At 43.5% G+C, this 27,324-nt stretch overlaps 1 protein-coding gene across 1 annotated transcript; it reads left to right on the forward strand.

Annotated features, from left to right (window-relative positions):
* Positions 1-9,464: 9,464 nt before the first annotated feature.
* Positions 9,465-10,376, forward strand: LOC147729522 (uncharacterized). Its single transcript, XM_086958443.1, has one exon. The coding sequence runs from the start codon at positions 9,465-9,467 to the stop codon at positions 10,374-10,376; it is 912 nt and encodes a 303-aa protein (XP_086814569.1).
* The last annotated feature ends 16,948 nt before the right edge of the window (positions 10,377-27,324 follow it).

The raw sequence follows: 27,324 nt of genomic DNA on the forward strand, positions 1-27,324 counted from the left end.
ATCCCCACAAGCATATCTCACGCTTTGCTGAAGTGTGGCACCAGGAGTCAAACTGCAGTGTGTTTTTGAAGCTGAGGGTAGTTGAAAGGGTTTCCCTTTGAACCACAGATTTCTCCTCAAAATTTCAGTCTGGTCTGCCATTAGCCCGCAAATACAGATCCTAATCTTTAGTCGGGCCATGATCTGGTTCCAAAGGCCAAGTGTCAAAGCCTCTCCCTCCAAACTCTCCATCCAGGTCCCCAAATGGCAGATGTCTGCCATTATAGTTGCATGCCCAATGTTTTATAGCTGTTGCTGGTGGAATGCCCAGATGTGCTTCCCCCAACCTCCAGTGTGGACTGGAGCTAATCACAAAGGCACACAAGAAAATTTTAGAGCATATAAATGCCCACATTCTGGTAGTGTCATTTCCAAACGGGTCTTGACAAAGCCACCTTCACCACTTGACAGGGGTTGTTGCTGCAAATCCACTGATATCAAACATGAAGAGACTGCACCACTGCAATCCAGAGTTGCAGCTCAAGGTACCAGGCTACAATGGCAGGCTAGACACGTATTCAGTGGCACCATCCATGCCAGTGCGCCCACCCGCCCGTAATGGCAAGTTGGACACAAGTTTAGGCACACCATTAGTGCAACGCTCACACTAGACTGCAGTGACAGGCTAGTCGTGTATTTGGAAATACCAGCCGTGCACCACTCACCCGGCCTACAATGGCAGGCTGGTCACGTAACTGGGAAATACTAGAGGCGGCAATGCATATTTTAGACAAGCTCCACTCCCTAGTGTGAGTAGGAAGGATGCATGAGCACTTTCACGCTGCATCTACAGAGGGGAAGTGCCCCAATGCCTACAGCCACTACAAGAGAATCAGCAAAACCTGGGAGGAAAAAGCAGAACGTCTGGGGAAACGCTACCTGATAGGTTACGGCCCGTAGGAAACTGCCTCTCTGTACAGTGTACTAAAATGAAGTACAATATGTAGAGAGTCTGAGAAATCCACAGAAGTCAGGTACAGGTAAAAGTAGATAATAGGAACTCTCTTTTTGTGGTGGTGTAGGTGAGCAGTTCGCCTCATCAAAGGGCATTGGTTGCACTCACAGAGGCGTTCAAAGAGACACACACAGAATACATCTGAGACCAATTTGTAAAAATAATGTCGATTTTTATATAATTTTAAGACCATAAACACAGTTCTTAGCACTTTCAGAGATATGACTTTGCAAAGTTTGATAAATAGTTTTCTTGTATGCGAGATTACGCACCATAAGAAACAATGGGGAAAACACAGAATGCACATTATAATACAGCCGACACGTTGAATAGGATGGTGTCAGGGCCCACCAGAGGCCTTGTTACCCTTAACTGGACAAACAGACTTTAACAGGTCATGATGCTTTTCTTTCATTTGCATTCACTCTTTGTCAGTATAAAAGAGTGAATTAGGCCTCAGAGCGCATATTTCAGTTTAAACGCGCAAAATGTCCCTGAGGGGAATCAGCACTCTCTCCATTGCCGAGTGTTTACCGTATGTGCCTATCTGGGGAGTGCGCGTTCTCTGGGGTGCAGTGTTTACAGTGCATGCATGACTGAGACAGCATCAGTGAGAGCGCTCTCTAATTAGAGTATGTGCATACCGGCTGGAAAGAGCAGCCTCCATATGGCCCAATGCGTACGCTATGTGCATACAGGAGGGAGGAGGGGGGAAAGGTACTGTAGTGTTTGGAGGTTGTGCACCCTGATGCAGGGGCTTGGGGAAGCCTCGATGGGGCCCTATGCTTGCACTATGCACATACAGGGAACGGGGCAGTGCGGCAGGCTTGTTGTGGCCCTATCTTTGCAATATGAGCACACGGGGGAGGGGAAGCCTTTGTAGTGCCCTGTGCTTACAAGATGTGCATACCCTGGGAACATCAGCATCGACTGGACCATGTATGTACAGTATGTGCTTAGCAGGGGTACTCTCAATAGCGCCCTATGTTTACAGTCTGTGAATACTGATTGCGAGGGGTGGACTAAAGCAGCCCGTATAGCACCCGATGTTTACAATATGTGCATAGCAGGAGGCAGTCTCAACAGTGCCCTATGTTTACAGTATGTGCATAGATGGTAGCAGGTGTGGAGCAGCGCAGACACTAAAGGGCCCGATGTTTACAACATGTGCATAGCAGGAGGCAGTCTCAACAGTGCCCTATGTTTACAGTATGTGCATAGATGGTAGCAGGTATGGAGCAGCGCAGACTCTAACGGGCCCTATGTTTACAATATGTGCATAGCAGGAGGCAGTCTCAACAGTGCCCTATGTTTAGAGTCGGTGGACAGAGGGCAGGAGGGGTGGAGCAGCGCAGACTCTAAAGAGCCCTATGTTTACAATATGTGCATAGCAGGAGGCAGTCTCAACAGTGCCCTATGTTTACGGTCTGTGCATAGATGGTAGGAGGTGTGGAGCAGCGCAGACTCTAAAGGGCCCTATGTTTACAATATGTGCATAGCAGGAGGCAGTCTCAACAGTGCCCTATGTTTGCAGTATGTGCATAGATGGTAGCAGGTGTGGAGCAGCGCAGACACTAAAGGGCCCTATGTTTACAATATGTGCATAGCAGGAGGCAGTCTCAACAGTGCCCTATGTTTACAGTATGTGCATAGATGGTAGCAGGTGTGGAGCAGCGCAGACTCTAAAGGGCCCTATGTTTACAATATGTGCATAGCAAAAGACAGTTTCAACAGTGCCCTATGTTCACAGTATGTGCATAGATGGTAGGAGGTGTGGAGCAGCGCAGACTCTAAAGGGCCCTATGTTTACAGTATGTGCATAGATGGTAGGAGGTGTGGAGCTGCGCAGACTCTAAAGGGCCCTATGTTTACAGTATGTGCATAGATGGTAGGAGGTGTGGAGCAGCGCAGACTCTAAAGGGCCCTATGTTTACAGTGTGTGCATAGATGGTAGGAGGTGTGGAGCAGCGCAGACTCTAAAGGTCCCTATGTTTACAATATGTGCATAGCAGGAGACAGTTTCAACAGTGCCCTATGTTCACAGTATGTGCATAGATGGTAGGAGGTGTGGAGCAACGCAGACTCTAAAGGGCCCTATGTTTACAGTATGTGCATAGATGGTAGGAGGTGTGGAGCTGCGCAGACTCTAAAGGGCCCTATGTTTACAGTATGTGCATAGATGGTAGCAGGTGTGGAGCAGCGCAGACTCTAAAGGGCCCTATGTTTACAGTGTGTGCATAGATGGTAGGAGGTGTGGAGCAGCGCAGACTCTAAAGGGCCCTATGTTTACAATATGTGCATAGCAGGAGACAGTCTCAAAAGTGCCCTATGTTTAGAGTCGGTGGACAGAGGGCAGCTGGGGTGGAGCAGCGCAGACTCTAAAGGTCCCTATGTTTACAATATGTGCATAGCAGGAGACAGTTTCAACAGTGCCCTATGTTCACAGTATGTGCATAGATGGTAGGAGGTGTGGAGCAACGCAGACTCTAAAGGGCCCTATGTTTACAGTATGTGCATAGATGGTAGGAGGTGTGGAGCTGCGCAGACTCTAAAGGGCCCTATGTTTACAGTATGTGCATAGATGGTAGCAGGTGTGGAGCAGCGCAGACTCTAAAGGGCCCTATGTTTACAGTGTGTGCATAGATGGTAGGAGGTGTGGAGCAGCGCAGACTCTAAAGGGCCCTATGTTTACAATATGTGCATAGCAGGAGACAGTCTCAAAAGTGCCCTATGTTTAGAGTCGGTGGACAGAGGGCAGCTGGGGTGGAGCAGCGCAGACTCTAAAGGTCCCTATGTTTACAATATGTGCATAGCAGGAGACAGTTTCAACAGTGCCCTATGTTCACAGTATGTGCATAGATGGTAGGAGGTGTGGAGCAACGCAGACTCTAAAGGGCCCTATGTTTACAGTATGTGCATAGATGGTAGGAGGTGTGGAGCTGCGCAGACTCTAAAGGGCCCTATGTTTACAGTATGTGCATAGATGGTAGCAGGTGTGGAGCAGCGCAGACTCTAAAGGGCCCTATGTTTACAGTATGTGCATAGATGGTAGGAGGTGTGGAGCTGCGCAGACTCTAAAGGGCCCTATGTTTACAGTGTGTGCATAGATGGTAGCAGGTGTGGAGCAGCGCAGACTCTAAAGGGCCCTATGTTTACAGTGTGTGCATAGATGGTAGGAGGTGTGGAGCAGCGCAGACTCTAAAGGGCCCTATGTTTACAATATGTGCATAGCAGGAGACAGTCTCAAAAGTGCCCTATGTTTAGAGTCGGTGGACAGAGGGCAGCTGGGGTGGAGCAGCGCAGACTCTAAAGGGCTCTAAGTTTACAGTCTGTGCATCACAGGAGGCTGTCTCAGTAGTGCCCCATGTTTACAGTCAGTGCATAGAGGGTAGGATGGTTGGAGCAGCGTAGACTAAAAAGGACCCTATGTTTACAGAATTTGCATCACAGAAGGCCATCTCAATAGTGCCCTATCTTTACAGTCGGAGCATAGAGGGTAGGAAGGGTGGAGCAGCGCAAACTCTCAAGGGCCCAAGTTTACAGTCTGTGCATCACAGGAGGCCATCTCAGTAGTGCCCTATGTTCACAGTTGTGGCATAGAGAGTAGGAGGGCTGGTACAGTGCAGACACTAAAGGGCCCTCCGTTTACAGTCGGTCATAGAGGGTAGGAGGGTTGGAGCAGCGCAGACACAATGTTTACAGTCTTAATGGCCTCAGCTGGCAGCAAGTTGGGGGATCTAGTCAGAAAATGAATGGCCTTCTCTGGTCAGAGGTCCAGTGGATCTAGTTTGAGTATTAATGGCCTCCTCTGGCACCAGGTCCAGTGGCTCTAGGTTGAGTATTAATGGCCTCCTGTGGCAGCAGCTCCAGTGACTTTAGGCTGATTTTTAATGGCCTATGAAAGCAGGAGGTCCAGTGGTTCTTGCCTATTCATGGCCTAAACCAGCAGCAGGTCCAGTGGCATTAGGGTGCTCAGCCTGACTATCAATGGCCTCCACAGGAAGCAAGCCCCGTGGCTCTAGTCTGAGTATTAATGGCCTCCACTGCAGCAGGTCCAGTGGCTCTATCTAGTCTGAGTATTAATATCCTCAGCTGGCAGCAGACCCAGTAGCTCTAGACTGAGTATTAATGGCCTCCACTGGCAGTGGACCCAGTAGCTCTAGACTGAGTATTAATGGCCTCCTTTGGCAGCAGGTCCAGTGGCTCTATCTAGTCTGAGTATTAATATCCTCAGCTGGCAGCAGACCCAGTAGCTCTAGACTGAGTATTAATGGCCTCCACTGGCAGTGGACCCAGTAGCTCTAGACTGAGTATTAATGGCCTCCTTTGGCAGCAGGTCAAGTGGCTCTTGTCTGAGAATTAATGGCCTCCACTGGCAGCAGGTCTAGTGGCTCCTGTCTGTGTATTAGTGGCCTCTGCTGGCAGCATGTCCTGTGGTTCTAGTCTGACTACTAATGGCCTCCACTGGCAGCGGGTCCAGTGGCTCTAGTCTGAGCATTAACTGTTAATGGCCTCCACCAGCAGCAGATCCAGTGGCCCTAGACTGAGTATTAATGGCCTCCACCAGCCGCAGGTCCAGTGGCCCTAGACTGAGTATTAATGGCCTCCACCGGCAGCATGTCCAGTGGCTCTAGTCTGAGCATTAACTATTAATGGCCTCCGTCAGCAGCAGGTCCAGTGGCTCTAGTCTGAGTATTAATGGCCTCCACCGGCAGCAGGTCCAGTGGCTCTAGACTGAGTATTAATGGCCTTCACCGGCAGCAGGTCCAGTGGCTCTAGTCTGAGTATTAACTATTAATGGCCTCCGCCAGCAGCAGGTCCAGTGGATCTAGTCTGAGTATTAATCGCCTCCACTGGCAGCAGGTCCAGTGGCCCTAGTCTGAGTATTAACTATTACTAAGTATTAATGGCCTCCACTGGCAGCAGGTCCAGTGGCTCTAGTCTGAGTATTAACTATTATTGGCCTCCACTGGCAGCAGGTCCAGCGGCTCTAGTTTGAGTATTAATGGCCTCCACTGGCAGCAGGTCCAGTGGCCCTAGTCTGAGTATTAAATTTTACTGAGTATTAATGGCCTCCACTGGCAGCAGGTCCAGTGGCTCTAGTCTGAGTATTAACTATTAATGGCCTCCACTGGCAGCAGGTCTAGTGGCTCTAGTCTGAGTATTAACTATTAATGGCCTCCACTGGCAGCAGGTCTAGTGGCTCTAGTCTGAGTATTAACTATTAATGGCCTCCACTGACAGCAGGTCCAGTGGCTCTAGTCTGAGTATTAACTATTAATGGCCTCCGTCGGGAGCAGGTCTAGTGGCTCTAGTCTGAGTGTTAACTATTAATGGCCTCCACTGGCAGCAGGTCCAGTGGCTCTAGTCTGAGTATTAATGGCCTCCGTCGGGAGCAGGTCCAGTGGCTCTAGTCTGAGTATTAACTATTAAAGGCCTCCACCGGCAGCAGGTCCAGTGGCACTAGTCTGAGTATTAACTATTAATGGCCTCCACCGGCAGCACGTCCAGTGGCACTAGTCTGAGTATTAACTATTAATGGCCTCCGTCGGGAGCAGGTCTAGTGGCTCTAGTCTGAGTATTAACTATTAATGGCCTCCAACGGCAGCAAGTTCAGTGGCTCTAGTCTGAGTATTAATGGCCTCCACCGGCAGCAGGTCCAGTGGCTCTAGTCTGAGTATTAATGGCCAACGTCGGGAGCAGGTCCAGTGGCTCTAGTCTGAGTATTAATGGCCTCCGTCGGGAGCAGGTCCAGTGGCTCTAGTCTGAGTATTAATGGCCTCCGTCGGGAGCAGGTCCAGTGGCTCTAGTCCGAGTATTAGTGGCCTCCGTCGGGAGCAGGTCCAGTGGCTCTAGCCTATTAATGGTCTCCACTGGTAGCAGGCACATTGGCTCAAGTCTGAGTATTAGTGGCCTCCGCTGGCAGCAGGTCCAGTGGCTCTAGTCTGAGTATTAATGGCCTCCGCCGGGAGCAGGTCCATTGGCTCTAGTCTATTAAGGCAGCAGGTCCAGTGCCCCCTCCATGTTTGGGGGAGGGGCCGTCCTGCTCTTGGCCCTCGGCGGTTCTACTCTACTGAAGGCCTCGAGTTGCAGCAGCTTCAGTGAGCTCTGTCTTTGGGCCAGGAGAGCTGGTTGCCCTCTCGGTGGCTCTAGTCTGGGCATTAATTAGCTGCAGTGGGTGTAGTGCCTCCCCTCCTCGTCAGTGCGCACAGAGAGGCGCTGCTCTCAGAGGCCATGTTGAAATGACCCCCATCGGCCGCCGTACTCCTGAGCCGCCGAGTCTGTGATGAGGTGGGTGCTGTAAGCACACCGCAGGGAGCTCGGTTCTCAGGCCCCGGATGCTGCAACCTCCGCAGGCGGCACGGGGCTCTCTTTAGCATTTCTTGTTTATTCGCGGAGCCTCAATCTCCCCCTCCAGCGCCGCCCCCGCCCTCCCGAGGGAGCCGCTGAGGTGATAAAAATGCCTTTCTGCCTCATTTCACCTGAAGGCTGATAGTTTCTCTCCTGACCCGTAGAAGACTCTGAAGACTCCCCCGGGAGAGTGCCCCCCCCCCCCCCCCCCCCACCGGCCGCCTCCTCCACACTTAAGCACAGGCAGAAATAAAGCCGTAAGAGGGCGGGCTCTGCCTTCTGTAAGAACCGAAGCAGTCACATCAGGACGAGCTCTCGCTCTCCTGCACTCTCACCAGCAGTCCTTTCTCACCAAGAGCCCTCCCTTCTATAAGAACCGAAGCAGTCACATCAGGACGAGCTCTCTCTCTCTCTCCTGCACTCTCACCAGCAGTCCTTTCTCACCAAGAGCCCTCCCTTCTATAAGAACCGAAGCAGTCACATCAGGACGAGCTCTCTCTCTCTCTCCTGCACTCTCACCAGCAGTCCTTTCTCACCAAGAGCCCTCCCTTCTATAAGAACCGAAGCAGTCACATCAGGACGAGCTCTCTCTCTCTCCTGCACTCTCACCAGCAGTGTCTTCCCCCCAAGAGCCCTCCCTTCTATAAGAACCGAAGCAGTCACATCAGGACGAGCTCTCCCTCTCTCTCCTGCACTCTCACCAGCAGTCCTTTCTTACCAAGAGCCCTCCCTTCTATAAGAACCGAAGCAGTCACATCAGGACGAGCTCTCCCTCTCTCTCCTGCACTCTCACCAGCAGTCCTTTCTCACCAAGAGCCCTCCCTTCTGTAAGAGCCAAAGCAGTCACATCAGGACGAGCTCTCCCTCTCTCTCCTGCACTCTCACCAGCAGTCCTTTCTCACCAAGAGCCCTCCCTTCTGTAAGAGCCAAAGCAGTCACATCAGGACGAGCTCTCCCTCTCTCTCCTGCACTCTCACCAGCAGTCCTTTCTCACCAAGAGCCCTCCCTTCTGTAAGAGCCAAAGCAGTCACATCAGGACGAGCTCTCCCTCTCTCTCCTGCACTCTCACCAGCAGTCCTTTCTCACCAAGAGCCCTCCCTTCTGTAAGAGCCAAAGCAGTCACATCAGGACGAGCTGTCTCTCTTGCGCTCTCAGCAGCAGTCCCTTCTCACCAAGAGCTCTCCCCGTCACTGTACAGAGCCAGGAGCAGTCTCATCAAGAAGAGCTGTCTCTCCTCACTCTCACCAGCAGAGCATTCTAAAGCATCACCACAGTTCATTTTTTTTGTGCGCTAGAAAAAATAATCCTTCACCCTCTCCTCTCACTCGGGTACTCAGCAGGATTGTCACATACATTCCCTCCCTGTGAAGACAGAGAAAGAAAAGTAAGCACCAAGCTTCCTTGAAGACAGAGCCTGATATTTGACCTCTGTCTTTGAATGCACAGCAAATGAACAAGATTTAAAGGCCTGTTTAGGGATGTTCAAGGAAGGGGCAAGCCCAAGCTGCGCAGTCTAAAACAGTTCAATGACAACATATTTAACCCGAAAATATCAGCATAACAAAATATTGTAACATAAATATTGATGTCAAAATATTGTTATCCTGTAATCAACATGTAAGTAGGACAACTATCGGGAAGAAATGTTGTTGTTGCTAATATCGTTGTCTAAAATATTGTTTTTCAAAATAAATATACATTTCAATAGTAAAAATTAAACATAATAAAACAATGACAATTATAGACTACAAATTAAATGTAATTGATTTTAAAAGACATATAGTAATTATACATATTTTCAAAAACATAACACACATATATTAGTATATATGTGTGTTTACAAATATCTAACTTAAAATATTATTAAAAGAATAATTTAAATGTATATAATAATTTTAACAAATGTAATAATTTAACACATACATACATACATACATATATATGTGGTAGAACCGGCGCCACGGTAAACAGCAGATGGCTCGGTGAGGAGCCGCGGGAAATTTGATTCGGGACTGAAGGAGGAAGCAGCACAGTGTGAGGGGTTACTTGAAGCCTTGTCGCACACAGCTGAGTGCAATAATTCATCCGTGAAAAACAAACAGCAAAACGTGCATAGACCATGGCCGCCGCTGATGTGGTCAGAAGTTGTGAGGAGGCGGCTATTGAAATGTTCGACGATGCCCCTATTGCCAATAATAACCCCATGGAGCAGGCGACGCCATCAAGCAACGTGATGAAAGAACTGTTTAAGAAACTGGAGAAAGCCATGCGCACGGAACAGGCGAAATGGTGGGAAATGAAATCATTGTCCCGCTATTTAGAAGTCGAGCGCGTTCCCCGTGGCTTGAGGATCATGCTAGCCCCCAGCTTTGAAAACCCGGATCCGGAGATGTTAAACGAATGGGCAAGATGTAATTTGGATTCTTCGAGCAGACTGTTAAGAATCCTGATTAAGTATGCCGAGAGTGATGGAGTGAAACTGGGGGCAATAATAAGTGACCTCAATGAACAAATTAAGAAGCTGAACGATGCGGAGCAGGAAAAACGATTGCGTGAACTAATGACACAACGGCTCACCAAAGAAGAGGAGGTAATCAAAAGAAGAAAAACCTTCACATTTCAGAGGGACAAATTAGATTACCAAAACGGCCGGATTTTTACCTTTTCTAAGAAGTACGACCAACAAAAGGGAACGACCGGACCTCGCTCAACTGGTACAGGGCAAAGCAGCAGTAGGGGCATCAGCCCTTCTACTTCGGATTCCAACTTAAGCTCCATTCCAGGAAGTGAGTCGGAAAATGGTCAACGCAATACTGATGAGGCGGCGGGTTTTACCAAGCAGTCGTTGGGAGAGGAAGTGGAGTGCCTACGCAACGACCGCAGGCAGACCCTAAGATCACACACCGCCGGCTCGAAAACAGGCAGAAACGTAACCTCAAACGCAAGTGGCGGAGGAGGAGTCGGGCAGCAAACCGGCACAGCGAAACCACCAGTGAAGGGCCGGGGACGCAAGCGCTGGAACCGCAAATGAACGAACAAGTAAGCGACCAACTCTCTGTGATTAATCTTTCAGATGTTCATTTAACTAACAATGAGATTAAAACTTCATCATTGGGCTTGACTTATTGCCCCCCATGTACATTCGATTATGCGCAAACAAGAATGGATTTTTTAAAATACATACGCAAATTGAAACTGAAAAAGCTATTCTTGAGAACAAGATAAAAACGCGCACACCATCGCAGGATAACAACAGAACTGATCTGGATTCGGGCCCGTGCCTGGCAGGAGAGGTCGATCTCTATGTGGACTTGGTTGATTTGAATAGAGAAGGGGGAACTTTGGTTGATGCTGATATAGAGGAGCATGTAAGAACTGATGCCCGAGGGGCCACGGGCTTTTAACCCAAAATCGACATTTAACCCTATATCAGCTTATGACAACATAGAAGTATTCAATAATCTGGTTATATCTGATTTAAAAGAATTGCATCAGGCCTCTAGGATAAAAGACGCTAGACACAATAAAAAGTGTAATAATGCCTATGGGAGCCTAATGAGAAAATTACAGGGGGAGAACACTGTGATTATTAAGCAATCAGATAAGGGGGGCAACATTGTCCTGTGGCCAAAACAAATGTATATGGAAGAGGCTTTACTACAATTGAATGACAGAAATTGTTATTGTAGGAGCGATTGGCGAACAGCTAGACAAGCGTGGGATGCTTTCCACACCAGATTATATGCTTGGAAGGGCATGGGATTATTAAGTGGGGATGAACAAAAATTCCTGAAGTTGAATTATCCTGTGATCCCTGTGTTTTATATGATTCCCAAAGTCCACAAAAGTCTGACCAAGCCCCCAGGGAGGCCTATTATCTCCGCCAGACAGGGTTCATTTGAGAATGCCTCCAAATATATCGATCACTTTCTGCAGGAGCATGTGAGGGCGCTTCCCTCATACATCAGGGATACTGGTGATTTTTTGGATAAAATCAGAACCATCAAGTGGCAGGAAGATTACTTATTGTTAACGCTAGACGTAACTTCCTTATACACCAGTATTAATCACGATGATGGCTTAAGGGCGGTAAAACATTACTTGAAGCGTAGACCTGCCTGCATGCTACACCATAATAACATGATCAGTGAGATGACAGAAATCTGCCTCAAAAGCAACTTCTTCTTGTTCCAAAAACAGGTTTTCCAGCAATTGAGGGGGGTTGCGATGGGGGCCTGCTTCTCCCCAAGCTATGCCTGTCTGCATATGGGGCATTGGGAGGAGCAGGTCCTGGCAAGAACTTATGAGGAGACCATGGCTAATAACATCATAGCCTGGTATAGGTTCATTGATGACCTCTTCATTATTTGGAGGGGGTCAGAGGTAGAGGCAAATAGGTTCATAACCAACATCGATGTGAATGATTTGAACCTACATTTCACTGGTCAGATTAGCAGCGTGAAGGTTACCTTTTTAGATGTGGAGGTGAGCATTGTCAGTGGCAGGATAGTGACTGACCTACATCGAAAGGCAACGGCAGGAAATACGGTGTTGCACGCCACCAGCCACCACCCAGCGCATTTGATTCGAAGCATCCCCTACGGGAGATGCTGAGGATCAAAAGAATTTGCAGCACGAATGACAGCTGTGAGAGAGCACAGAAAGCCAGCAGGAAGAGATTCATTGAAAGAGGCTACTCACGAACGATGGTGGAGGGTGCTATGAGACGTGCCAATTTAACTTCAGGGCATAGTCCAACAACAGATGCTGTGCCTACACTGACCGTAGAGAAGGAGTCTGGTCAACCAAGATTGATAACGGCATATAGCAGACAGCACAAAGAAATATTTAATATCATTCGCAAAAACTGGCAGGTGGTTAAGGGAGATTCGGTCATTGGTGGGACCCTTGCCAGTAGACCAGCCATAACTTACAGCAGAGCCAGGTCCATGAGCGATATGATAGTGAAGAGTAGCCCGGAAGTAGCCGATGACAACTGGCTAGGAAAGAGCAAGGGCTTTCTAAAATGTGCAGTCTGCAAAGCATGTAGGAAAGGTAAAAACAGGACTACCTACATGACTGCCTTCAATAGCGAGGTGAGAACGATCAAAAAGAAAATCACCTGCAAGTCAGACTTCGTGGTTTATGGGTTGGAATGTGCTTGTGGCCTACGCTACGTGGGCAGCACAAAGCTGCAGGTTCACAAGCGCATTCTCCAGCACCTCAGGGCAGTGAGCAACAAGAATGAGGCATACCCTGTCGCCAGACATGTAAACATGTGCCATGGTGGGGATATAGGATGTTTGCAGTATTATGCCATTGACATGATTCCGCCTCTTCGCAGAGGTGGTGACAGAGAGGCCCAATTGAGAGTTTTGGAAACACGCTATATTCTGGAGTTTAATTCCAAGGCCCCCAACGGTTTGATTCAAACGGAAGACTTACATTCTTGTTTTTATTAGGGATCTAATTGTTCATACCGGTTGGGCCCAACTTTGTCAGTTACTGCAGATTTCTGAAGGGGTAACAATGTACTTGAGTTGAACATGTAAATAGTCTGCCTCCTGTTTTTAACTTCAACTCATGGTGAAGGGAGTAATAACAATTTTAATCACCAGGTTATAGGGTTTTGTTTATCACAATTACGATTATGATATTCTCTTAAAGTGCACCAGCTTTTGAACCCATATTGTAGCAGTGTGGATGCAGTGGTTAGATGTAGCAGCAAATGCCCACTGGGGCACAATTTTGAAAAACTGATCCAAACTATGCGTTCCCATTTAATAAATGATGTTTTCCCTTTGCGGAATTTGCACATTACATAGCGAATTTGCACGGAATATATAAATTGTATATATATATATATATTTTTTTTTTTACATGATTTTAACATGTTATATACAAATTGTTTATTTTTCTAATTGATTTAATATTTTAATCAATGTATTTATATGGAAATAATCATGAGGAATCATTGGGAACAAGAGCTGAACAAACAAAGAAGAGTGACATTCTCTTTTAAAGTGTTTAGTTTTCTACTCTTCAAATGCATGGTCAAACTTAAAATCTGTTTTGGATCACAAAGCACTTTTTTGTAATTGTACAAAAAGTATTTTACTAAATAAGCGCTACTGAACCAGGCTGAAGTATGTTTTTTATTTCCACAGGCTGTGGGGTCAGCTGACTGTGTATTAGCACTTTAAGAGTGATGGGTGTACGATCGACCATGTCATGTGATCAAGGGGCGGAGGTCCCGAAACGCGTCATGGCGGCGTGTTCTATGCACAAAGGATGGAATAAAATTTAAAAGCTTGCAAAATATCCGTAAGGGTCCGGTTTCGTTGTTTCCCTGGAGTTTGGTTTGGGGACTTGGCGGAGTTCGTGGCATATATATATATATATATATATATATATATATATATATATATATATATATATATATATATGTATATATATATATATATATATATATATATATATATATATATATATATATACATATATATATATATATATATATATATATATATATATATATTTTTTTTTTTTAATTATGAAAGAACCCGATCAAGAGGCAGTCAAGAGAGTAATCCAAATATGAGGAACAGACACCCTGAACACTCATGAATGAACTCTTCATAGTGAATGACAGCCTGTAACCGCAGAGACTGTTTAAAATCTAGGTCCATTCAGGGCTACAAACCAACCCAAAAATAAAAGGGATAAGCCCATTCAGGGCCATCAAAGTATCATAAAGGAGAAGCAATGTGTTTTTTGATAGGATATGATATTGTTCAAAGCCAGTACTTATTGTGATAATTTTCAGTCTGTTGTCACATGTTTTTAAATGGGTAGCACTAGAGCACTTTATATGTAATACGCCTTAAATGACCACATGAACTGTATTGTTAGTAACACACTACAAGATGGCCGCTACGAATGTAATCTAGGCCCTGAATACCATTTTCTATGTTGATGAATGTACATCTGAATGTGGCTTTAAATGGCGTCACCATGTGCACACAAACTGACACTGACAAAGCTTTTTTTAGCGAAACGCGTCTGTTAGGGGTGAGGGGTTTGCAATAAAGCAACTTGAAAAAGGATACCTGCGTGCTTGTCATCTTTCAGCCCGGATTGGGAGTGAAAAGTGTTCGAATATGTATATATATATATATATATACACAGAAACAGCAGTCTTTCACCACGCCGCCACCCAGCAGGTAGAGATAGGAAAGACCACGCAAGTCCAAACGTATTTACGGCAAGATTTATTTCAAAGAGAGTTTACCAAATCTGACGCATTTCGGGCGTCCGTCCTTGCTCACAGATCGTCAGGCAAATGACAAAACACCCTTTATATATGATTCAGTGCACGATGTTTTTTAGTTTCAAATTACATTTTTTTCACTTTTACGACACCATGTGATGAAAAATAGAAAGGAAAGACACACTACACATTGCTGACATATACAGTCTGTTTTCCAAACAACAAATAATGTTCAAAAATCTAAAGGGAAGAATAGATGTAAATATCATCTTTTGAGGTTATAAATGAGTCTGATTAATTTATAAACCAATGTCAACGGAATATAAATTGCTTATAAAGTGCTGTGATGTGCAAGTTGAAGTATGTAGTTATACAGGCATGAATGCTCAAACCAAAGGAACTGCTGTCAATCCAAGATGAAATATAAACAACAATCACTTTGTGCATGAAGGTACAAATTACGCGAATAAAGTGCAAATATATATTGTGCAAAAAGCACAAGACAACATGTGCAAAAATGCATAGATATATAAGTATATATAAATATATATAAATAACTTCATGGTAAAATATTATTGATCATATGTTGTAGATCAACAAGATAAAATTAGACCATAAAAAAATCTTTGTCCCATTCATATCAGCAGTTTACAATGTTTCTGTATAAAAGCAATAATGGTGTATCTACATATTTACAGCACTGATAAGAAAAATTTCTTTTGTATATAGAAAAAAAATCATGATACTCAAACCTCAAACAGAAACAGCAGTCTTTCACCACGCCGCCACCTAGCAGGTAGAGATAGGAAAGACCACGCAAGTCCAAACGTATTTTCGGCAAGATTTATTTCAAAGAAAGTTTACCAAATCTGACGAGTTTCGGGCGTCTGCCCTTGCTCACAGATCGTCAGGCAAATGACAAAACACCCTTTATATATGATTCAGTGCACGATTTTTTTCAGTTTCAAATTACATTTTTTTCTCTTTTACGACACCATGTGATGAAAAATAGAAAGGAAAGACACACTACACATTGCTGACATATACAATCTGTTTTCCAAACAACAAATAATGTTCAAAAATCTAAAGGGAAGAATAGATGTAAATATCATCTTTTGAGGTTATAAATGAGTCTGATTAATTTATAAACCAATGTCAACGGAATATAAATTGCTTATAAAGTGATGTGATGTGCAAGTTGAAGTATGTAGTTATACAGGCATGAATGCTCAAACCAAAGGAACTGCTGTCAATCCAAGATGAAATGTAAACAACAATCACTTTGTGCATGAAGGTACAAATTACGCGAATAAAGTGCAAATATATATTGTGCAAAAAGCGCAAGCCAATATGTGCAAAAATGCATAGATATATAAATATATATAAATAATTTCATGGTAAAATATTATTGATCATATGTTGTAGATCAGCAAGATAAAATTAGACCATAAAAAAATCATTGTCCCATTCATATCAGCAGTTTACAATGTTTCTGCATAAAAGCATTAATGGTTTATCTACATATTTACAGCACTGATAAGAAAAATTTCTTTTGTATATAGAAAAAATCATGATACTCAAACCTCAAGATAGAGACCCACCTAGTAACTTCCAAAATCAATTAATGTTACATGTATCACGGAAAAGCAAACCAAAATATTGTCATAGTGTCTGTGTCCCAAAAAAGTGGGGAAAGTAGTACAAATCCTATATCCAGAGGAAAAAGGAAAAAACCAAATGTGCAAAAGATACATAGAAGGTGTGAAATTATTAAAACAAAATTCATGACATTTCATGGGTTTATGAGGCAGACCAAGACGGGAAATTGCACATTGATTGAGAGATAAGGAGGAAATCATGGTTATAAGAAAACATGTAAGTCTTCTGTAGTGTTCAATCCATTAGGGAATCTGCTGTCTAGTTCTAAGATAAATTGAGATTCTTATCTCCTCAGCATTTTTTCTCTGTCACCGCCTCGCCGAGGTTTTGGGACAGAAGCAATGACATAGTATTCCAAGCATTGTAGATTGTTGTTATGAATAGCTTTGAAATGCCTGGCAACTGGGTATGTGCCATCATTATTGACGATGGCACGTAAATGCTGGAGAATCCTGGCATGCACCTGTAGCTTAGTGCTGCCCACACATCTAAGACCACAGGTGCATGTCAGGATGTAGACAGCAAAATCAGTCTTACAGTTATATGTGCCCTTAATGTCCATCATAACTGGACTGAATGGAGTTGAATATTGGGAGGTGTTTTTCCCAAACTTGCACGCTCTACAAGTAGAGCAACGTTTAAATCCCGGCCGGGATTTCAACCAATCCTCCTCCTTTTCAAGCTCTGGGAATTCATGACTGATCTGAGTTTTAAGGGAGGGTCCCCTCCGATAAGTGACAATTGGATTATCAGGAAGCCTAGGAGCCAAAACCAGATCAGTTTTTAAAACAGGCCATCTCTGTTTGATAATCGATGTAATCAATCCGGCCTGTTTACTGTAGCTGGTAATCAGCCTGGGGGTTTGTTCCTCAGTTTCACTGACTGTTATTGCCGAACTGCTGTGACTAGAAGTTAACAAAGACTCACGAGTTCTGGATTATTTATTTCCAATCATCGGCAAATCCTTGCCCGGCGCTTTTCAGAGCCCAGCTCCTTTATCACGGGTCAATTTTGTTTGTGTTTAATAAAGTATTTAAACAAAAAAAGAGTGAAAAAACATCAGAACAGTGTAAACATGAAAAAGGACTACTGCACCACATCTATGGTTTGGTGAAAATCGTAGCCATTTTAAAGTGTTACTTCAGTTCATTGCAATATTGCTTTTTTTTATACAGCTCATGAATTCAGAAGTTTTGAGAACCCAATCAGTATACTTCCATGAGAAATGTTTCTTCATTATCAATCTCAGTGGCATTCTTGCATATTTTACAATAAAAGTATTACTGTTTACATTTATGTTTGAGTTTACACACAATTCGGCCCCAGTGAGCAAAACAAATCAATAAATGGGGCCAACACAAAAGTGTGAATATTCTCTTTTTTTTATTTATTTTTTTTAATTTTTTTTTAGTGTATCTTATATAGCACATGGCTACCCCAACGGGGTGTCCCGGCCCTTGCATTGGGAACCCATCCTGGCTTTTCCCTGTGAGATAACCCGTACTGGGCATCCCCAAGGTGAAAGCCAGGCATCCCGCCGTGGGGGGCTGTAGTGGAGATTAAGCAAGCTATTGCCCAGAGTTGCAGAGTGTGAACCCGTGATTCGAGTAGGCACCGAAGTGAGAATTATCGAGTCCGTGGACACTTGGGCTCAGACCCTGCCGCGTCGGGAATTGAACCCTGGTCCCGGGTCTGACCTCAGCTTCCGGGTATGCCTCCTCTAACCATTGAGCCACACTTTTCACCTTGCAATATATACAATATTTACAGTATTTACAATTCTGCCAATGTAGGCCTGTTTCAATAACTGTACTTATGTAACACTGGCTTCTCACTAATCTCCCCATTTTTGAGAGGATGGTGTCTCCGTCTCCTACAATAAAAATACAAGTGATCAATATTCATCTATGAAAATATATACAAACACATTTCAGGCTACTTAATTTCTTACAACTGTGCTTTCAATCATCCTAAATGAACTGATAGTTCTTCATCCTTGTTTAGCCCAAGGGGATACTTTGTCTCATATTTTATGATCATTTTGGATTCACGGCGCCTTAGTTCTTTTAATCAATGCGCTCCCCTTTCCCCCTTACGAATCCTATCCAATGCACAAAACTTCAACAGTTCCACATTTTTATCATGCATTTCCTTAAAATGCCTCGCTATCGGGTATTGTTTGTCCACATTTATGATAGGTCTTCTGTGCTCGAGAACACGCTTTTTCACCTGATGTATGGTGCTTCCAATGTAAATTCGGGGGCAAGGACAAATCAGGGCATAAACACAAATGTCTGATTTACATGTTAGATGATTGTCGATTACAAACGGTTTTTGATATGCACATAAATCAATTTGCCTCATATTTGTGCTATTTTTACAAGCTTTACAAGCCCTACAAGTAAAAAATCCCTTTACCATTGGTTTCTCACTTGCATCCCTCAAATCACTACTACATAGCATGTCTTTTAAAGCAGTGCATTTTCTATAAGTGATTTTAGGATTCTCACATACATATTCTTTTAAGGTGCTGTCAGTTCTCAGGACATTCCAGAATTTCTTTAAACAAAGTCATACCCCCCAAGCCTGGTTAATATACGTTGTGATAAAACATGCTGGAATATTAGATTTTATGTCCTCATCTTTATCCACCAACATATCCTTCCTATCTATTAGTTAGATTTTGTCACATGCCTGTTTTATGATTTTTTCAGAATACCCTCTACTTCTAAAACGAAAAGACACAGTTTTCATTTCCTCTATAAAACTAGTTTCAGTGCTACAATTTCTTTTTGCATGTAACAGCTCCCCATAAAGGATGCTGTTCACCAGGTTCCTTGGGTGACAGCTATCAGAGTGAAGTAGACTGTTACCTGATGTCTTCTTTCTAAACAACCTGCTTTCCAATTCTTCATTTTTAACAGATAGCTCTACATCAAGGAATTCAATTCTTCTTATATTGATGGTACTCGTGAACTTAAGATTTAACTTGTTGTTGTTCAGAGTCTGAATGAATTCCAGGGCTTCCAATTCTGAACATTGCCAAATACAGAAAACATCATCGATGTATCTGGCCCAGAGGACAACATTTTGGGAAAAGGCATTGATCTTACTCGCCACCTGCTCCTCCCACCAGCCCAGGTATAAACCCGCGTAACTGGAGGCGAAGCAGGTTCCCATTGCCGTCCCTTGGGTTTGGCAGTAGATCACATGATTAAACAGGAAAAATTGTTGCTCAAACATGCCTGCATCATGTTGAGCAACATGGCGGTATGTTTAAAATAGGACAACTTTCTCATTTGTAGAAAGTGTCGACTGGCCTCCATGCCTAATGAATGGGGTATGCACGTGTACAGGCTGTTGACATCCAATGTTATCAACAGCATTTCATCTTCCCACACAATGTTTTCAATTAATCTAAAAAAATGTCCTGTATCGTGCACATATGAGGGTAGGAATTGGACATACTCTCTCAAGAAATAGTCGATATATTTAGAGGTCATTTCATACAAGCTCTCTGTGGACGAAACTATGGCTTGCCCCAGTGTTTTTTCACTATTTTTATGAAGCTTTGGCAACAGGTATAAGACCGGTAATTTGAGGTGTTCGCAATATAAAAATTTAAACTGATGTTCAGTGATCAATAACTCCCTTTTCCATTTTCTTAGACAATTTTAAATTGCTCATTACTCTTTTCATAACACACCCTAGTTCTTACGCCATAGTTTTCTTCGTCCCCTAATTGTTTCAACCCTTCTTCAAGATACATTGTTAAGGGCCACACCACGATGTTTCCACCCTTGTCAGATTTCTTTATCACTATAGAGGTGTTATTCTTTACCTCCTGAATTGCCTCATTTTGCAGTGAGATTATGGTTATTTATTTTCTTACTTTGACTCAATTTTCTGAATTCCTCTTTTACACCTTTCTCAAAGATGTCAATCACATCACAATGAATTTGGAGTAAAAATACAGACTGAAGTTTAAACCCACTGCCACTACAATGATCTATAGTTAACTGTTCCTCAGCTGCTACCACAATGGGATTGTAGCTTCCAGTTTCCTCATCCCTTAATTCATGTAACACTTGTAAAGTGCTTAAATCAGCAATTGTCAAATCAGTATGGTCCTCAACAGTTGGAGCCTGTGCAGATTTTTTGTATTCATACCATTTTTTAAGCTTTAATTTACGTGAAATTAAACAAATCAATTCTACCCATAGTATAATCAAATTTCTTAGTGGGACAAAATGTTAATCCAAAGGACAAAATATTATTCTGAATGTCAGTAAGAAAAATATCAGATAGATTTACCACTGTTAGTTCTTCCATCATTTGGTTGCAGATTTTCCTTGTGTTGTCATTCCCACATACGAGTCCAAATCCGCCTGTTTTATGGCGCCTCAACTTTGTCCTCCTCTGGCGTCTTGACCTCGTCCTTTGTTCCTTTGGGATCCTCGACTTCCTTGATTTGGACCTTGTTTCGCTATTGCCATAAGGTCGAATTCTTTTAAAATTTTGGATTTTACTCCGGATTGTTGAATCACTTCAACATCCTCTGCCTTCGGGTAATTATGAATTGTTTGAATTGTTTGATTATTGGGTAATTCTGACACAGAACTTCTCAATTCTGTTTCTTCCATAGTTGCTACATTTCTTGGTACTACTGCATTACTTCCCTCCTTCTGATTTGATGCTCTCAAATGGTCAAATCGTTTACCAAACGTAAATATTTGACCCAAATCATAGTCTTGTTGGTCTCTATGGAATTTACGCTATATATATCTCCAAAGTTCATTGTGAATATAATGCGCATCAATGATCCACAGCACCCAGTTGCTGAAAGCAGATTTTATTGTCTCAAAGATACGACTCTATGCGTTTCGGAAAACTAGGGGGCATATTATCCACAACTAGCGATATTTATCGCTAAATAAGCTCAGTAACTTTTTTTTTATCGCCGCCCATCGCCGGATTTTATCGCAGAGATAACTTGCTATTAGCAACGTTTATCTCCAAAGCGATAAAATATCTGGCGATAGAGGCAAAATGCGTGAATATCGCTGGAAATCCAGCGATATTCAGGCATAATCGCTAATAGGGACTTAGCCTGAATATCCACCCACCAATTGGATATGCAGGCTAAGGAACAGGTCTGAGCAGGCATTAGTTTTCAGCCATATTCGTGCTTAGCGCACATTTTTTTGTCACTACGCCTGAGTTGATAATAGGCAATAGCGATGTTAGCGACTGCTTTCAGTCGCTAACAGGTTGGGTACACCCACTTTGCATGTCATTAGCAATAAATATCGCTGACATGCAAAGCGGGCCCCAAACCGCTCGCTATCACCTAAAAGCTGTCGCTAACTGATGTTAGCAACAGCTTTCTAATAGGGCCACAAAATTATTGTCGCATTGCAGCCGAAGCGGCTATAATTTCATTTTGCCTGCATTGGTAATATGCCCCTAGTTTCCTTGTTCATGCGTGCCGAGGCTGTGTGTAACAGTGATTTAAATAAACATCATGTGACTCGTGGCTCAGAAAGTAAACGTGAAAACAGACTCCACAAATGACGTGGGAAAGTGCACTCAAGCAAAAAACACATAATATTACATCATATTATTCTTGAAAATTGCGAGTACAACAGAAATCGATTGTTGGGAAACTATACATGAATAGTATTATGAAACAGCGGAGCAAACCAAATCAGAGTTAGTTAAATAGTGGTTCGTTTGCTGAAATGTTATTGTTCCCTAATTTTACCGACAACGTGTATTTAAGTCTATTTCTCACCGCGAGATGGGAAAGGGTCTGCTTTATTTGTCATGGGTTATTTGTTATTAATGACCTAGCACCCACTTCACGTCATATTCTTCGTAATGAAAGATAATAAAACGTCAAGCCATATTGTAATAAATGGCTCGAGTCATGACGGTATTGAAATAATGCACAAGTGCGCCCAGGCTGGTCAAGTAAATAAACCAAAAGTTATATACAAATTACAGTACTAGAGCCCCAGTGGGCAAAAATGTATAACCTAGAGGGGAAATTTCTTTGCCCACGTGGGGAATGTATTAGCAGTGTTAATAACATTAGCAACCAAAATTACATATATATCTACTCTCCTAAGTCCGCTGTCGCTCTTTATCTTGAGATGTTGTTCCAACTCTTTTATCAAAAATCCCAAGGTAGCGGATCTGCAAAAAATACACTTAATAAAACAATGTCACAGAATGACCAAAATAAAAAGATATTACAAACAACTTTAAATGCAAGCAGCAAGTGAGGATAGATGGCGATAAACATAATATTAAAATACTGTGTATCAGCTTTACTAAGGGGCCCCTGTTATGTAGTTAACCCAAATGTACTGATAGTTCTTCATCAATATTGTGTCCCAAAGGCTGTGTTGTCTGGTATTCAATTATCATTCTCGACTCGAGGTGTCTTAATTCGAGCATCAAAAGCTAGAGAGATGGATGGAGAAACCTAGAGCCCTAGGACACCAAAAAATTAGAATCAGAGAGATGCAAAAACCAATCCAAATGAGTGTTGAGCTAGTGATGCTTGCAGCATTGAGTGAGGATAGTAAGGGAGGAAGGTCAATCATATCAAATGCAGCATAGAGACTGGGTGATTCTATCAAATGCAGCAGGTAGACTGAGGATTGATACCAGGTGATTGTATCCAATGTAGCTGGTATTCTGGGTGTGAGGACTGATGCGAGGTGATTGTATCCGATGCAGCCAATAGACTGGGTGTGAGGATTGATACAATTGATTGTATCAAATGCATCCAATAGACTGAGGATTGATACAAGGTGATTGTATCAAATGCATCTGATAGACTGTGGATTGATACTAGGTGATTGTATCAAATGCATCCGATAGACTGAGGATTGATACGAGATGATTGTATCAAATGCATCCGATAGACTGTGGATTGATTTCAGGTGATTGTATCAAATACATCCGATAGACTGAGGATTGATACGAGATGATTGTATCAAATGCATCTGATAGACTGTGGATTGATACTAGGTGATTGTATCAAATGCATCCGATAGACTGAGGATTGATACGAGATGATTGTATCAAATGCATCTGAAAGTCTGAGGATTGATTCCAGGTGATTGTATCAAATACATCCGATAGACTGAGGATTGATACCAGGTGATTGTATCAAATTCATCCGATACACTGAGGATTGATACAATATTATTGTATCAAATGCATCTGAAAGATTGAGGATTGATACCAGGTGATTGTATCAAATGCAGCCGATAAACCGAGAATTGATACGAGGTGATTGTATCAAATGTAGCCGATAGACTGAGGGTTGATATGAGATGATTGTATCAAATGCATCTGGAAGACTGAGGATTGATACCAGCTGATTGTATCAAATGCATCTGAAAGACTGAGGATTGATACCAGCTGTTTGTATCAAATGCAGCCAAAAGACAGGATGTGAAGACTGATACGAGGTGATTGTATCAAATGTAGCTGAAGATTAGGAGTGAAGATTGATAAAAGATGATTGCATCAAATGCATCAAATAGACTTGGTGTGTGGGCTGATATTAGGTGATTGTATCAAATGCAGGTGAAAGACAAAGGGATTGTTTCAAATGCAGAGTGTTCAGGACCCAAATTGTTCTCCCCAAACCATCAAACCTGAGGATGCTTCAAAAAAAGCAACTGAGTTCGCTATATTCTTTGATCAAAAGGTAAAATCTCTGGGAGAACAGGTCATCCACCCCACCCCATTAAGGAGCAAAAATCCTTAGTCACTTGGCAGAACTTTGCCGCCATCTCGGAAGATGATCTCCTCAAATACATCCTCGAACCCAAACCCTCCAACCATTCTTCTGACCCCATACACAGTGTCATTGCCATTGATTTCTATACCAACACTCTCTCCTATTGGACCAGGCTAGTTAATCTCTTCCTCAGTCAAGGATCCCTCCCAGTTGTCCTCAAAACAGGACAGGTTACCCCCCTTCTAAAAAAAAACCTCTGCAGATGCAAACAACCTCAATAACCTCGCCCCATCACCAATCTCCCTTTTCTTTCAAAGATCACAGAAAAATGTGTTGCAAAACAACTTTCCCAACATATTATGGACAATAATCTCCTTGACATGTTCCAGTCTGGCTTTATTCAGAATTGCAGCACTGAAACAGCCCTGTTGTGAGTGATCGATGATGCGCTGCATATACTCGATTCGGGGGAATCGTGCCTTCTGATTTTTCTTGATCTCTGCAGACTTTTACACTGTTAATCACAACACCCTCCTTAACACTCTTCAACAGAGAATGGGCGTGGAAGGCACAGTACTCAAAAGTTTTGCCTCTTTCCTCTCAGACAGATCCCAAATGATCAAGATTGCGAACAGTCTCTCGTCTCCACTGGTGGTTGGTCAAGGCGTCCCTCAAGGTTCTATCCTTGCTCCCACTCTGTTTAATCTCTATCTGGAACCATAAAGGAACCTCCTAAGCAAATCTGGAATCCTCTACCATCTCTATGCGGATGACACCCAAATCTACCTCAAGGTGTCTTCCTCTCATGATCTCTCACTACTCAACTCTACTCTCAACCAAACTAGGACCCAACAAGAAGGGCAATGTGAAAGGAAAGAAGCAAAGTAGAGCAGCAGTGGGAACTAAAAGGAAGGGGGAGGCAGTGATTGAAGAACGCGAAAGAGCGCGATTAGGACAACAATTACCACCAGGATGGCTGGAGGAAGTATGGGCGACTTTCAAAAACGGATGGAAACCTTTATTGTAAACCAACTAAAGACAATTATAAGTAAGCTAGACAAAGCAATAAATGAATTAGCAAAGCAGGGTAAATGCAAGGCCACACCGGATAGTAAACAAATGGTAAACCAGCCCACAGTAGGGATCAGGACAGGGGATCAGTTTGTGGGTAGAAATAACTGTGTGAGCAATGAGCAGTGTTGTATAGTACAAATACATGATACACCAGTGGTCGCTGCACGAGGAGAACGGGGAAACGGGACCAAGGGGGGGAAATACCCAGGCTAAGATACCACAATACACAAACCATACACTCCCACAACAAGGAGTAGCACAAAGTTATGGCTGCCCAGAGAAAAGCTCAAACTAGACCTGAGCCTTTAGACATTCCTAATGATTATGTCCCACCGTGCATTAATTTACCATTAATTTACCACCTGAAGTTTGCCCCTATGTGGTTGTCTTTATGGGGGTCCCAGCACTTAGGGCAGGGGAGAGAGAGTCGTTGCCGAGTTAAAAACTAAAATCGCAAAGTGGTTAAATATACACAGGCCCCTGAGGGAAGGAAAATGTGGGGAGATTTTACTTGTGAGAAGAACAAAATGGGTAGGTTGCAGGAGGAAGGATGTCCCAGGAGATTGCATCGTGGCAAACTTTAGGGACACCGACCTGGTGAAATACATATTGGGCGGCTTTAATAAAAATCATACTTGCACAGTATGTCCTTCATCGCTAGGATATTTCTACCCAAGAAGATGTGCCCCAAATCCTCCGTGCCTTGCCCAAAATAGATCAGGAGACGTAGGAGCAAGTAACAGTTGGTCAAGAGGGGAAGTGCAGAGAGGGTATGATCCTATGCAGTGGGAAAATAGATTATCCCCACCAATTGTGTTTGCTTTGGCAAAATTCCTAACTGCAATGATTATGTGGTATGCCCGAACCCGATTGATAAAGAGGGTAGGAGACTCTTGATAGACTTTCACCCCTTGATTCATTGGCACCCATTTTTCATTATTATTCTTCTTTTAATCTTCAAATGTATTTTATATTAATGATACAATGATATTCCGGACTTTTAACTGATGTGATAATTTTGTACATCTTTTATGATCATGGGATCGAAATAAAGAGTTGGTATGATTGAGCCCACTTTTATCCCTCGAAGAACTAGACTGACTACCTTGTGCTCCCAAAGAAAGGGCGACTGAGCTGGAAGGAAACAAACACAGGGCTCAGAGGGGCCAGGAAAGCATTTCAGACACAAGGCAAGATCTACCCCAAATACACATAGATATAGAGGACCAGGGAGTGACCCAGAGTAGAGAGGCAGACCCGGTCCCGACAATAACACAAGGCAAGGAGGACGGGGAACCAGCAAGAGAAGGCGTGAGGGTATTATCCTGGAACATAGCCGGTTTGGCTGGGAAATTTGATAATGTTGACTGGAAAACAATCTTTATGGCTATCATATTATAGCCCTCCAGGAGACCTGGGCGGTAGATCCATCTCTCTACCAAATTGAGGGCTATAAATGTTTCTTTGTTCCAGCAACTGAATCAAGATCTGGAAGAGCAAAAGGGGGGCTAGCGCTATATGTAAATTTAGAGTTGGAAGGTTCCTGGTCACAACCCTCATGGTCGTCACGTTTAATTCAGGCGGCTGAATTCCAGGGACAGGGGTTAAGATTACGGATATTTTGAAAAAAGTGTAGAAGAAACCGTCGTGTTTCATTGAAAAACAGCGCACAAATTTGTAGGAGGGAGTCTCCCTGCCACACTACGTATCCTGTTATTGTAAGACAAGGGCTAGGACGCCTTGTGACATGAGTTGCGCTAACTAAGAACTACTACAATATATGTTTATAAAACGTTATCACTATAGAGTGCACCAGGATAACAAGCTTTCAACTATGGAATGACCCATACAACTGATATGGTGTCTCCGGGGAGGGACGGCCGCCTGACTCCAACATTTGAGGGGAGAGGATGATCTCCTCTTTTGCTAAGGATAGGGTGAAGGAGGTTACTACAGATTGGAATCCTTTTAGCGACCACAACCCGCTGCCCATGGAATTGGTGTATTGTGCCCGATCCCGAAAAAACCAACTGCCTACCGCTGTACTATGTCCAACGGATCAGGGGAGGTGGCTCAGATGGGCTAAAATTAACGCAGATGAGTTTTATAGGACCCTGGTAACAAAAGGTAAAACCCAGATTGAAAACTGTCTTGACCCCGCAGTAAATGGTGGGGAGTTGACCTTGGTCTTTGAGTCATTAACTAATATGGTAG

The sequence above is a fragment of the Lissotriton vulgaris genome, chromosome 2_1 (assembly GCF_964263255.1).
Source record: "Lissotriton vulgaris chromosome 2_1, aLisVul1.2, whole genome shotgun sequence".
In the NCBI taxonomy this organism is placed as follows: Eukaryota; Metazoa; Chordata; class Amphibia; order Caudata; family Salamandridae; genus Lissotriton; species Lissotriton vulgaris.